Below are 12,953 nucleotides of genomic sequence, written 5' to 3'. Positions count from 1 at the left end.
ACTATCTGCTATAATTACTTTGATGCTTTTACTCCCAGCCCACGCTTCACAAACGCGACATAATTTTTCTAGGGGGGGGGGGGGGGGGGGGGGGGGGACGGATCGGCAGCCAGCTAGGTAGGTCGGGAGGCTAGGTGGCTAGTGAATGGTGCTTCTGCAGGGCTGCAGCTGGCTTTTTCACACTGCATCTTTGAGTTCGATTTCGCCGTCCCTTTTTGGTTACACCTGGTTCTGCTGTGACGTGAGCTCCAGTGGGTGGAAAACCTTGTGAAGGGAGGAGGCAGGTGGTTTGGTGGTGGGTGCAGCTTCTGGAGAGTATAGATTCATGTGTAACACTAGTACTGCTGTCGCAGTAAAAAGATTATTTATATATTACTAATGCAAAGTAGTGGTCGTAAAGCCTTTGTTATATATCACGGTTATGTGACTCTATACGACAGCGTGTGTAATCACTAGAGACCGGATTTTAGGCAAATGCCTATTTTTTTCAACGCTTCGTAGGCGCACCATTTTTACATATGACCACGAATTAGGTGCTGACAATATGTTTAATACTCTTTTTATAGTGCCTATAAATGCCTATTTCCGACGTCGGTGCCTAAAAATGCCCTATATTAGAGAAAAGGGGCCTGGAATACGCTGTGGTTTTGCTTTCAGATTCTGTTTGCTTTCGTATCCATTTCGGTTTTGAGTAGAACACAAACGTTACATTAGATGACCTCATTAGCAACATTAAATGACCTCGTCAGTTGGCTGCGGCGAACACTGCACCTACGCCGTCGGCGTACACAAATAGCAGCAACGAATCGCTGCTCTTCCTCACGGAGAAGTTGCCGAGAAAATCAGCGCAAAGTTGCAGTCCGTCTTGAACAAAAACGAGGGTTCTCAGTCCTCAAGCAAATTTCAGGAGTACTTACCGGTGAACATTCTATGATACCGAACAGCGCTGGTCCTGTGTCTTGTGTCTCTGTCGTCCCTGTATTTTTTCGCGCTACGCCTCCCTTAAACATGCTTTACCAACTGGCCCAGAACTCCACTTTGCTCAGTGTAAAGCCATCAAATGTTCCTAAGTACAAGCACGCTCCTGTAACATCCGTTGATGTTGAGCGTTCCTTTTCAGCCTACAAGCTTGTTCTTACTGATAAGAGGCATAAATTTGAGTCCATCAACCAGGAGATGGTGCTTGTCGGCTACTGCTTCCATACCTTTAACAGTGATTTCTAGATGGATGATGTTTATTTGACCATGGATCCTCGTGGATGTACGTAGGCCCATGCAGAAATATGATTCTTTTTGGCATATTCCGCATCAAGCAGCACTGTGTGTAACATTTTCTAGCATCTCGTATTTATGGTTTCCAGACCCTTCTAATGGAAAACACCATTTGATAGTCGCGTGGCTCCAGACACGTGAAGTCACAAACTATAAAACACTGTTTACACAAATGACAACATATTTATTAATGTTGGAGCATCGTGTATGCCTGCAATAAATAAGTTCAATTCCTGTGTGAGCGAAGACTAAACTCATTTGTCAGATGCTTTGAATGGACAATGTTTCTACCAACTTCTAAATACATGGCCTTCTGTTAAGGTGTTCATTGTTTCTGCTTTTGTACACGACAAGCGAATTGTTTGTTTCGAGGTATATCAAAGGGTTTTAAAAGGGTTGGTAACCGTCCCTTTTGCTCTGTTGAAAACATGTGTATTGTACGAAAAATTGTGCGACAGCCTTAAAAAAAAACGGCTTCTAGTGTTCGCACCTTGCTTAATGTCCCAAATCATTCCTGCTGTGTTTTTGTTTTATTTTACGGCAGATATTGCGCGCTGAAGTTCGGAACTGTGTGCACTTTTGATAAAGTTTTTAGTGCCTATTTTTCTCCGTTAGGTGCCTAAAATGCAGTTTTAGCCGCCTATCTATGGCGCCTAAAACGTGCTTTTTAGTGCCTAAAAATCCGGCCTCTAGTAATCACCAAACAGCTCAGAGATCATATGGCATAACTTAGAAAGAGGAGACCACTGGCAGTTATTCAGGCCGAATGTTTTGCACGTGCACATTTTCCTCAGAACGACTCCACAGCTGTTAGCTCGGCTTAACTATAGCTCACTTTCAGGGGTTAGTAGTGTGCTTCTCCGTATTCGCAAACTGGCACAACGATCCTAAAGCTGTGCAGGTGTTCACGGTAGGGGGATGCCGTTATAAATGAACACACCGCGATCACACAGTTGGCAGAGACCACGGAAGAATAACTTGCCATTCATGTTAGCCACGCGTTTGCTGTTGTCCTGGTCTTTTAAGCAAGCTTTCGTCGGCTGCAATTATTTATAAATAATATGGTTCGTTTCACAACACATTTCACACAATGTTCGTTTCACACAGGGAATCAAAGGTATGCCTTTGATTCCCTGTGTGAAACGAACAAAATTCGAAGTGAGTGTCTGTATCATCTGTACAGTGCGCCTTACTTGCGTGGTGTTTATAATCGTCGAGATACATGCTGAGTATGAAGTACTCTCGCCGTCAAAAGTAAAAGGATGGCAACCCTCGAAAGGCTTTAATTTTATTCTCTGCTTTTTCATGAAATGGTTTCTCTCTCTCTCTCCCCCTTTAATCCAAAATCTAAGGACCGAGATGTACTGGTGCACTGTGCAGCCCGCACAATCCCAATTAGGCTGCGTATAACTGGTTTAGATGCTTGAAATATGAGCGGTGATATTAAAGTTGCTTGCTAATATCCTCTTCCTTTTACTCTTGACAGCCCTGTACAAGGAAGCTGAGTCGACTCTAGAGCGGTAAAATTCGAATCCAAAACATCTGCTGCCTGTACTTGATGCGTATTATTTGCCGCATACCGCTCGGGCACTTCCGGTACCTGGGCGCACCGACGCCCCCACGACCGCCTCGCAATGACCTTGAAGCCCTCTGAGGGCCCGCCCAGGGAGGGACGCTCACCGAACTGGCTCCGCATCCAGGGGTAGAGAGGGCTGGGCATGGCCCCCGAGTTGTGCTGGCCGTTTGGGGGCATGCCGCCGTGGCTGGGCGAGTAGAGCTGCTGCTGCTGCGGCGGCGAGTGGACGCCGGGCGGACTGCCGCACGCCGCCTGGTGCATGACGGGCGTCTGGACGCACTCCGAGGCCGCCCTGGCCGGCAGGTCTCCGCCGCCGCCCAGGGGGCCCTGCATCTTGCAGCTGGGGTACTGCGCCATGGCCGGCGGCACTGGCGCCTCGCTGGGCGAGCCGCGACAGTTCTGGCCGCCGTCCACCGACGCCGCGGCGGGCACGTACGCGCTCGGGTGGCTCATGCTCTGCGGCGGCTGCTGCTGCTGGTGCGGCGTCGGCGGAGGCGGCGGCACGGGGGCCCCGCAGTGGTTACCGTAGTAGCCGCTCGGTGGGCTGGGGGAGTTTGGCGCGCTGTTGATGGCGCGGATCTCCAGCCTATCGTACGGCGGGAAGCGAGGGTAGCCCTGGGGCGATCCCCCGTACGAGTGCTGCAGGTACTGCTGCCTCTGGTCGCAGTGGTCGCCGTTGGGCTGCTGAGGAGGCGGCGGCGGGGGCGGCGGCGCGCCGTAGTGGTCGCCGTTGCCGACGCCGCCGGACGCCGGCCGCATGTCCGGCAGATACGAGTTGGCGAAGTACGAGCTCATGGCCAGGTCCAGGTCCCCGATCTTGGTGGCCGTCTGGGGCTGCGGCTCCAGCGCGAACGCCTCGGCCGCCTCCAGTGCGACGCCGGCCACGTTGGCCACCGGGCTCTCCGCTGTTCTTCTCAAGCACTCCACACACACACACTCACACACACGTGGCGGCGGAGTTGTCTCTGCCTCGCTCGTCCTTCTTCCTCCTGGCGGGCCGAACGGAGCTCAGGCCCGCCGCTCGCGCTGCTGCTTCTGGCTGCGGGTCTGTGCCGCTAGCATCCAAGCCTGCGCACACGCACGGAGAGAAGCCTGTTATGGCACAACGCTCTGTCGGCCGAACGAGATCGGTATCGGGGAAGCAGAAAGAATTGCCTGCGGCTGCCTATACCCACCTCGACAACTGGCGTATGTCAGGAAGCTCACCTCGCGGCTTAGGCTTTGGTGCGCCACTCAAACAGGTGACTAACGCGGCGGCCTACTCGCTGACGCTAAGAATAGCGCCGCACCAACGCAGCTAGAAATGTCCCAATAAGGATTTGAATTCTCCCCGACATGAAGGCTAGCTTTGAGGTATCTGCTTTGCCATCGGGTTGGTCGTATGAAATGCAGTCCGCTCCTGCTAAAAAACTTGGAGGGCGATTCAGTACACGTCGTCATCTGTGAGTGTATAAACCCGCAGGAAGGAGCTCGAGGCGACATTAATATTAGTGATTTCCTATCTATCTGCAGCCAGTCACTACAGGACGACAGGAAAACTTCCGGAAGAAAATAATAGTTCGCGCGTATTCTCCCCCTGCAACATGATTAACCCGGTAAAAATTTTTACTAGTAAAATCTTCATCCTTTATCCGTCACCTCGCTTCAAGCGCAAATATCCGATGGGTCATAAACAAATAAACTGATAGCTAAGGCGGTAGTGGATATATCCTCACGTTTTCAGGAAACCTTGACTGACTGAGGAAGGGATCGCAAGCGAATGCGAACAACGCGACCTGTCCCGGGAGTACCGAAGAATATAGGAAGCGACCGTGGCGCGCCGCACATGGCGGAGAAGGTCGCTGAATTATAAGCAAAAAAGAAGGAGAACAGCTGCAACACAGCAGGAAGACTACGGTCGATAGAGAGGAGGTAGAAGAAAGGGACGCCTGGCTCCAGACCAAGCTGTAAAAACAATCCGGCGTCGCTTGTCGCTGAGCGGGAGGCGGTTTTAGTGCCTCGCTAACTCGCGAACAAGGAAAGTTGCGAAAGCCCTTCGTCTGATGGGGTTAAAGATTGGAGCCGCGTTTCGCTACGCGACGAGGCTCCCCGAGAATCGCGGCACGAGTAAAGTGAATTAGGCAAATTGCGCACCTGTGCTCGGAATGCTGAATTATAATGTTGTTTCTTTCCCCTTTTTGTTTTCGCTATCGCGAGGGCCACTTTTCCAGACCAATCAAGCCAGCTTAAGGAGCTGATCAGATTGCACAATCTGCATTAGCAGCTGACAGCCGAGAAGACCACACGCATTGCCACGTCTGTATACATAATCAACAGGGAAAAACAGCGCATCTCCGTACACACGTGATTCTTTAAGTAAGATGTATTCGCACTGATAAATATCAAATAAATAATTAATGACGGCCATATTACATACTCCGACATGTGTTACGGAGATGCTATAGTCGGATACAACTTAACCCTGGAATAAGCTCCGCCCCACATTCAGGACCGCTGCACAGAACTCCACGACAAAAAAAGTGGTCCCCTGTTAAAATATTTCTTGTTACCCAAACAAAAAGCTAATCAGAAGAAAAAAGTTATAAGCTCTAGAATTAAATAAGGTCAAACATTAAAAGTTGATTTCGTTTACTATTATTTTAGGCCAGCCCGCGGACGTCAGCAACTGCTGTTTTTTTTTTTTTTTTTTGGGGGGGGGGGGGGGGGGTTGTATCCAGTTACAGATTCCCTGTGAGAGCCGCCTACTCTATCGATATATATGACGAAAGCGCAGCAGAAGAAGTAAAAAAAAAAGAGAAAATAAAAATATTGCATAACCGCGATTCAAGACAGAACGGGAAGTTCTCGCCCCGAAAGCATCACCAGTCGGGCGTGTGCCTCGGCATTACTTCCTCCCACGTGGCTTCTGCGGTGATAACGCGGACGTCTTAATGATTCCGCGATAGTCGAAGCGATGTCTCCATGCGTTCATACAAGTAATGCATAAACCTGACTGACAGAACCATTGCAATGGACAATAACCGGCTATGAAACATTGGTGGTACAACGCTCTGTAGTTGGAATTTTACTGCGCGAACGGCGCATGCTTGCAACTCGAATCATGTCGGTACAAACAAATAAAAAAACCCCGACAAATGTTCGCTGGCACGTGAACTGACGACATGGTGGCGAATCGCATTTTCTCCTCAATCTATGGCTATAAAACTTCCGCATTTGCATAGAGTAAACGCACAAGCATGTACGTGTCTATTATCTATGCAAACCCTCAAACCGACAGACCGCTTTCTGAACGCTCCGAAATTTGCAACTACGAAACTTTGCTATCAGCGCTGTGGCGAGCCAAGAATTACCAGAACGAGTGGCCTGTATACGACTGCAACCTGATTTGCACAGTGAACAAAGCAGGTACAGAGCTCCCTCCTTCGGGCATTCGCGTTGACTTGTGCGTTGATTCAGTTTCCACTCAGTAAGACAGCGTGGCTGCTTCGGCTTCGCCGAGACCACAGTGCACGCGAACTAGAATTCCTGTCCGCATATCAGACCTAGCAACATAAAGGACGCGAGGAGCTTTTCTTTTTTTTTTTTGCAAGAAGCGAGTAGTAGGTAGGCAGTCTGATATTCACGCACCAAATCATCGGCGACCAGCGGACTCCTTTCATAAACCAACCTTAATACCTCGCCGCTGCGATCCGTGTTCCCCATTCTCGTCGCATTCAGGTCTCGTTCGAGCCAGACAACTTTTCTTACTCTCTCTCTCGCAACGCTATGGGGTGAAGTGAAGGCGTCACGTCAGCTGCTGTCCACCCGCTGCAGGCGATTGCAAGGCAGATGGTGGTGGCGCCAGTGCTCTTCTCCGCAGCTTCTTTTGCTTCCACCTTTGCGCGTTTGTATCTCTCCCCCTCCTCCCCTGCCTCACCCCCCGTCGTGTCAAGGCAGGGGTCGCTGATGTCTCCGCGTGTGCGCCCCTCCGTCGCGCAACTCATAAACGAAACAAGCACATCGCGTGGGGCCTCCTGACGAATGGCAGCGCTCCGGGCAACTCGACTGATAAGGCCAATTAAGTCAAGCCGCTGCAGGGTGTTAAGGCGGCAGCGGCAGCTTCCGAGCGCAGCGGTTGCATGTGTCAGCCAGAGTGACGGGAAACAACAAAAAGCAACAAAAAAGTGGGAGGGGGGCAGGAAGGAGCACGGTTGCAGAGCAGCGCCTAAATGCATGGCGGGCGGAAGCCGAAGTTGTCTCATACAAAGACAAGGAACGTGTGTGCATAGCAAGCTGCTAACACTTGTAGCAGGCAACAACAGAACTTGCAGTTATGAGCCATACTTTAAGGTGGCCCCAGTCCGCAATTGGATTGACTTGATAAAATTGAAGATGTTCTAAAGATAACGTTAGCACCACCTTCCTGTATTGGGACGCCAGCCGGTCTGCTTACAAATCGCATGAGAAAATCACTTCATCATTGTCAAATGGAACTCACACCTGTGGTCATAGGCAGGCAATTCATTCCAGTAAACATGTTAAAGGTTGTCTTTTTACCAAAACAAAAGCGTATCGATGCATTTGCGTATAAAAGGAAATCAAGCATGCCATTGCTTACTTCCCAAAGCTACATATTGTATTAAATAGCTGCAACAACAAGGCGCCGCATAGTCATTCAGTCGTGCTCCTTTGCATCATCACCTAGCGGGCCCCACTCTAACGAGAACGGATAACACACTAATTTTATTCTTTCGGGGCGCTTTTGAACATTCAACAGAATGAGACGGTTTCTTTTAGAGAGTCAGAAGTAAAGAATAGCGCACAACAAGAGATAAATATAGAATGATATAGAATATAGAATAGATATAATATAGATATAGAGACAGAGATAGAATGGGGTTTGATGCGTGTTTTTAAATGTTTTTTGGAACATTTACATTCACCATGGCAAAAAGTTTTTTTTCCAAGGAGAAGACAAGACAAATAGGTGTAAGACACTAAAGAACATTAACATGAGGTGCTTACGTGAACAATCACACGAGCAATGTGCTCACATGAAGCCATGATTTATAGTTATTGTATTCCACCTTTTCCGTTGATTTGCACTCCAGACGTCAGAATATCTTGTTAACTGTTTATTTTCGGTACTTTGGATGGCAGAGGTAATTAAGATTTCACGCTCGCTAATATCGTTTATGCTTTTTCCTCCTCGAGCCAAGTGCGAACTCCCTCACTTCTTTTTTTTTCTCCTTCATTTATTTAATCGCTAAAAGGCTACAAAAGCAAAAAAAAAAAAAGAACGCAAACGTGCACGAGCTTGGGTTTCAAGATTCAGACCAAATGCAGAGCGCAAATGAGCAGGTATATGAACGAGAACAAATTGTGAGCTCGTTGTTTCGGGCTCCAGCGTATGGGACTGAAATTCACCCGGCTGTTAGCAAGAGGGTCGACATGTTTTCTGGGCTCCCACCGAGGCGTCTTTCAACGAAACCCAGACCAAGGAGCGGCGAAAGATCGAGGTCGTGTGCTTCTAAAAGAGACGGCGGCAGCATCGCCTCCCTCTCTCGCGGGTGGCAAGCTTTGGCAGCGCGTCTTCGCTTTTGCGCAGCAGCAGTTGTGGTGGACGCACAAGACGCCCCCCCCCCCCCCCCCCCCCCCGCCCCCCCCCCCCCCTTCGGGCCGATGCTTGCTGCTGCTGCTCAGAAAAGAAGCGCGTCTCGCTCTTCGGGATTCGATGGTGGGCCGACGAAGCTCGTTTCCCGGGAAACCTTGCGTGACGGCGACTCTCTCCGGAGCTAGAGCCACAATCGGAAACCTTTCACGCCGAGCTGAGCGTGTTTGGCGAGTGTGGGAAGACGCTGCACGCTGGAGTGACTCACAGCCGAGTCAGTATTTAGTTTCGCTCGTTCGATGTTTTGGGCGCTTTTACCGTGTCGCCAGAGGCAGCTTGTTTGGCAGTTTAAGGGCTTTTTGAGAAGACAGCGGGAATAAACGTTTTGTGTAACTCCCTGGTTCGATATTATTGCGCGGTGGATATCTTCATCTTACGAATTTTCGTGGCATCGCTACTGATGCTTATGAAAGAAGTAGCGCGGCTATAAGATTTAAAAAAAAAGTAACCGACTGACTAACACGTGCGTTTCCAGCGTTTCCTGCGTTTTCTTTCCGCTGTCTTTACTGGAAGCGATCTGGCGCGTACTTAAACAACCACAAACAAACATCGCGGACTTCTACAGTGGGTTTATGTAACCTGCAACGAGGTGTCATGCTGCTGAATCAAAGATAATAACTACCGTGCCGCTCAGAATAAACAGGTCGCGTAAAGCAAAACTTTGTCTTCTGTAAAAGTGCACTTTAAACGGACTAGAAGATTATTTAATAACAGTTTTATTTGAACTCCCCAACTAACGATGCATTGGTGAGGAAGCTATGGTGCATCTCCCTTCTTTCAACTTCCTTGCAATGTACAAACCGACAAATATAAAAGCGTCATATCCACGTGACACACGTTTATACACAGGGGTATTGTAAGAGAACAACCAGCTCGATTAAACTCGAAGCTCGATTAAAGTAGGCCGAAAGGCAAAGGTCTTCCTGCTCGTTCTACTCGTGCTTACTTACATATCTGCTTGCGGCCGACGACAGCGGCGGCTGACTATACACAAGCGAGCAAGCGCCGCTAGAGTAATGTTCGTCGTTTTAAAACAAGCGTCGTTTGCCAGTCTTTAAAGCAGGGCTCCGCCGCCGAGATTTATGACTGCGGTGAAATTGCAAGTCGAACAGGTTCGCAGCACCGCAAACCGCACGAGACACCGCAAGAACATTCTTCATTTTGAATAGGAGACGTGTTCTTTGTTGCGCTACTATGCCGTTATGTCGGCGCGAAGTTCCTCGCAAGGAGATCAAAACACGTGCAAGGCAAGACCAGAATTGCGCCACGATACTTGACGTTTGCGGTGTAGCGCATTCAGGTCCTATGTAGAGCAAGCGTTGGCAATAGTGAACCTACAAGGCGCGCTACTATACCGAGCATGCACTGCACAGCTGCGATGCGGGGGTCCAATCGGCCTTTCAAGAGAGCTAATGGGAGCAAGTTGTCCGCAACGCTTTCACGAGGCAGAGGTAGACGTTCAAGGTGTTCGAAGCCTAACAGTATCGGCATACTGTCTGGACGAAAAGAGGCCGTCTCAGGCGGTCAACGTTATCAGGCAGCTATTTCCTCTTGAACTGGGAGCCTGGCGTGTACACGCAAAAGCTTAGCTGAAAACGAAAGCGTGGGAGGACGCACGTGCGGTTGAAAAGAATGAGCGAGCGGCTTGCTCCATCTTTTTTTTTTTCTCTAACGCTTTTTCTTTTCCTTCACGAAGGAACGAACGAAAAACATCACGGTGCTTACGCAGGGCCTCGTGCGTGCAGATAGACGGCTAAGGAAAAAAAAACGGGGGGGGGGGGGGGGGGGGGGGGGGACGGAAGGGAGGCACTAAGGGAGCCCGGCCGATCGTCTCCGGAGAAACCGCTCGCGTTGTTAGGTCAGACCCACGCAACCGCGTTTTCTCGGAACCGCTCAAAAGCGGAAGAATTCAGCCTCCCCGTTGGAAACAGGGGGCCCCATCGCTTCATCACGCTTCCTGAGCGCCGCGCCTTTCTCTCGGCGGTGCGTCCGTGGCAGTTCTTCTCTCCTCCGTATACCGCTCCCATCGCCCTCTTGAGAACAAGACGAGGCCAACAGGTACATACGTCGCACCGCATGGTAAGCTCTTCGCACGCGCATGCGCACGGCTCGGCAAGCAACTTGACATCGTCATTAGTGCCCGGACGTGAGCCATTTGTTTCCCCGGGCCATCCGGACGGCTCGAGGGTCCTTTCCGCTACTCGCGCAGGGGGAGCTTAGAGGGAAAGAGGGAGACCGGCAGTCCGTCTCACTCTCTCCTTCTCCACTCCCGGCGTTCTTGGTTGATATACCTGTAAGATGTCTTCTCACCTGCGGATTGAGAAGCATGCTGTAGGGTCACCGCAAGGCGGACTTTCAGAATCGTTGGGATGTTCAGACATGTTGAGAGGGAGCACCTGATGCGATTCTCGTGAAGCTCAGTGCAACCCTGCTTCGTCCAGAAGGATGTGGGTTTCGATTCTGGATCACTACGGTGCAAATTATTGCTACCACAATGCTGTCGCGAGGAATGTTGGGCAGGTGCATATGGTAGAAATTAAGCCGGAACAATATGACATAGCGCGAATGGGAGGTAAAGTTAGGCCTATTATGTCATTAGCGTCGCATATCGCGCATTCCATATTCAAACGTGCTAAACTTATCGGTCATATTTTGAACGTGTTACCTGTCGTAGTGACTATAAGTTAAAACTATTATATTATAATACTGACTATAAATTAAATAATAGTGATTATAAATTAAAGCTATAAATTATAATAAAAAACATCAAATGACCATTGGTATGTACACAGCGAGTAGACTTGAGGCCATTAACGAGGACCCTTGTCGTCGCGACGCAGGCAGATATTTACACTCACCAAATTAGCAGCCTAATGTTATCAGCAATAAATGTATCGAAGAGAAAATGTCAGTAATCTCCGCCTGGTGCCGCTCTGACTTTCAGTGGACCTTATCATTAGCGAAGGTTCAATATCCCGGACGTGAAAAGCATCTCTAAAGATCTCTCAGGGTTCCACTAGCCGTGCATCTGGTGAAGAAGAATGCGATTCCAAAATAACGAAATCAGGACATTTCTCTAATTTGGAGATTTTGCGAAGAAAGAGACGTAGAAGCTGAATACCTGCTTTGTACTAATTACGCTTGACTGCGCGATTGTCCCAAGTAGGTTGATTCTGTTTCCGATGAAGGCTATGATTAATAATGAGCTTTGACTGGTTGACAAACTGACCGCGCCAATTCATCACTATACTCAACAAGATTAAGTATGGCATACTCACGGGCTTATGAGGGAAGCTTTGTTTCGCTATTTTGTGCTACGGAGATGAATCAGCGAGAATGAAAGAAGCAGCATGTATGAGCTGGAGAGGGAAGGACTTTCGGCTTTAGCTGAAGAAGCAACCGTGCTCTATACAACATGGTGAACATGGTGTACCCCGACAACTTTTTGGTTCTTTTATAGTTAGGCTCATTTCAAGGACTCGCTGTGTATGACCAATACATTTGCCACATCTGTGGGGCCTTTTCGGTCCATACAGAGCCGACAAACAGCTTACCATGTGCATCCATACTCTGAAGAGAAAGGGGTAAAAAGGGAGTAATCTTTTCTCTAGAAGGGTCAGGGTTCGGGCTAGTGGGTAGTCAACATGACGATCCACAGCGCACAACATTCAAGGGACACAACACGAGCGCTCGTGTTGTGTCCCTTGAATATTGTGCGCTGTGGATCCTCATGTTGGCTCTTCTCTAGTGCACTCCCTTTGATAAAAGAGAGCGCGCCAGATGATAACTTACTCCCGTTTTACTCCCATATAGGAGTAGCCGTGTTTAAAGTGCAGGATCTACATGCGATAACATTTCTTCTCTCCATTTGTTCTTCCGACTCGTTGCTTTTGGGGGATCTGCGCTGATATCAAACCCGCGACGTAGGACGCGCGATGCGAGTTGTTTGCTAGCTGTTGGTTCTGACATCAAAGGTTGTAAGTAACGGGAAGGTGCATTAGTACGAAAGAATGTATCAAAACAAATGTCACAGAAAATCGCCTAAGGTTAGGTACTGACTCCGAAAGACGTATAGGTTTAGTGGGCGGTGCTCAGGCACGAAGTTCGTGGACAGTGGTTTGAACTACATATCAGCACAATTTAAACAAGGTACGGCACGCACTATGAGCCTGCTGGAAGGCATTAGGAGACGCTATCCTATCGCTATATATGATGCCTGAAGTTAAGAAGTTAAGCATTCGCCATTTTTTTAAAAACGAATGGCCAGTATAGCACAAGTAAGCCGTTTCTGAACTCGGGTTATGCGTCGTGACAATTGTCACCACCAATCACCATATTATTAAAATCACCAAACTTTTGGTCTCTGCAGGTACCATGCATATTTATATTGAATACTCAGAGATAGACGGTCGCGTTCCCAGAATACCGCACTCCCATTCGGCAGAGTTCTCGCCG

At 49.1% G+C, this 12,953-nt stretch overlaps 1 protein-coding gene across 4 annotated transcripts in view; it reads right to left on the bottom strand.

Annotated features, from left to right (window-relative positions):
* LOC149339615 (uncharacterized) overlaps positions 1-12,953 on the bottom strand; it is a 210,747-nt gene that overhangs the window by 45,344 nt on the left and 152,450 nt on the right. For 2 of the 4 annotated variants that reach the window (XM_089548323.1, XM_089548321.1), the window contains one exon: positions 2,953-3,916. In XM_089548323.1, the coding sequence (XP_089404449.1) occupies positions 2,953-3,643 (691 nt within the window). In that variant the 5' untranslated portion in view covers positions 3,644-3,916. Of the gene's footprint in view, positions 1-2,952; positions 3,917-4,023; positions 4,340-4,563; positions 4,622-12,953 lie in introns of those variants that run through there. The other 2 variants (XM_089548324.1, XM_089548322.1) reach the window with 2 other exon arrangements.

Source organism: Amblyomma mixtum, chromosome 6, assembly GCF_055824585.1.
Source record: "Amblyomma mixtum isolate Tamu chromosome 6, ASM5582458v1, whole genome shotgun sequence".
Lineage (NCBI taxonomy): Eukaryota > Metazoa > Arthropoda > Arachnida > Ixodida > Ixodidae > Amblyomma > Amblyomma mixtum.
The sequence above is the reverse complement of the archived record's forward strand: the minus strand, read 5'-3'. Positions and strand labels throughout refer to the sequence as shown.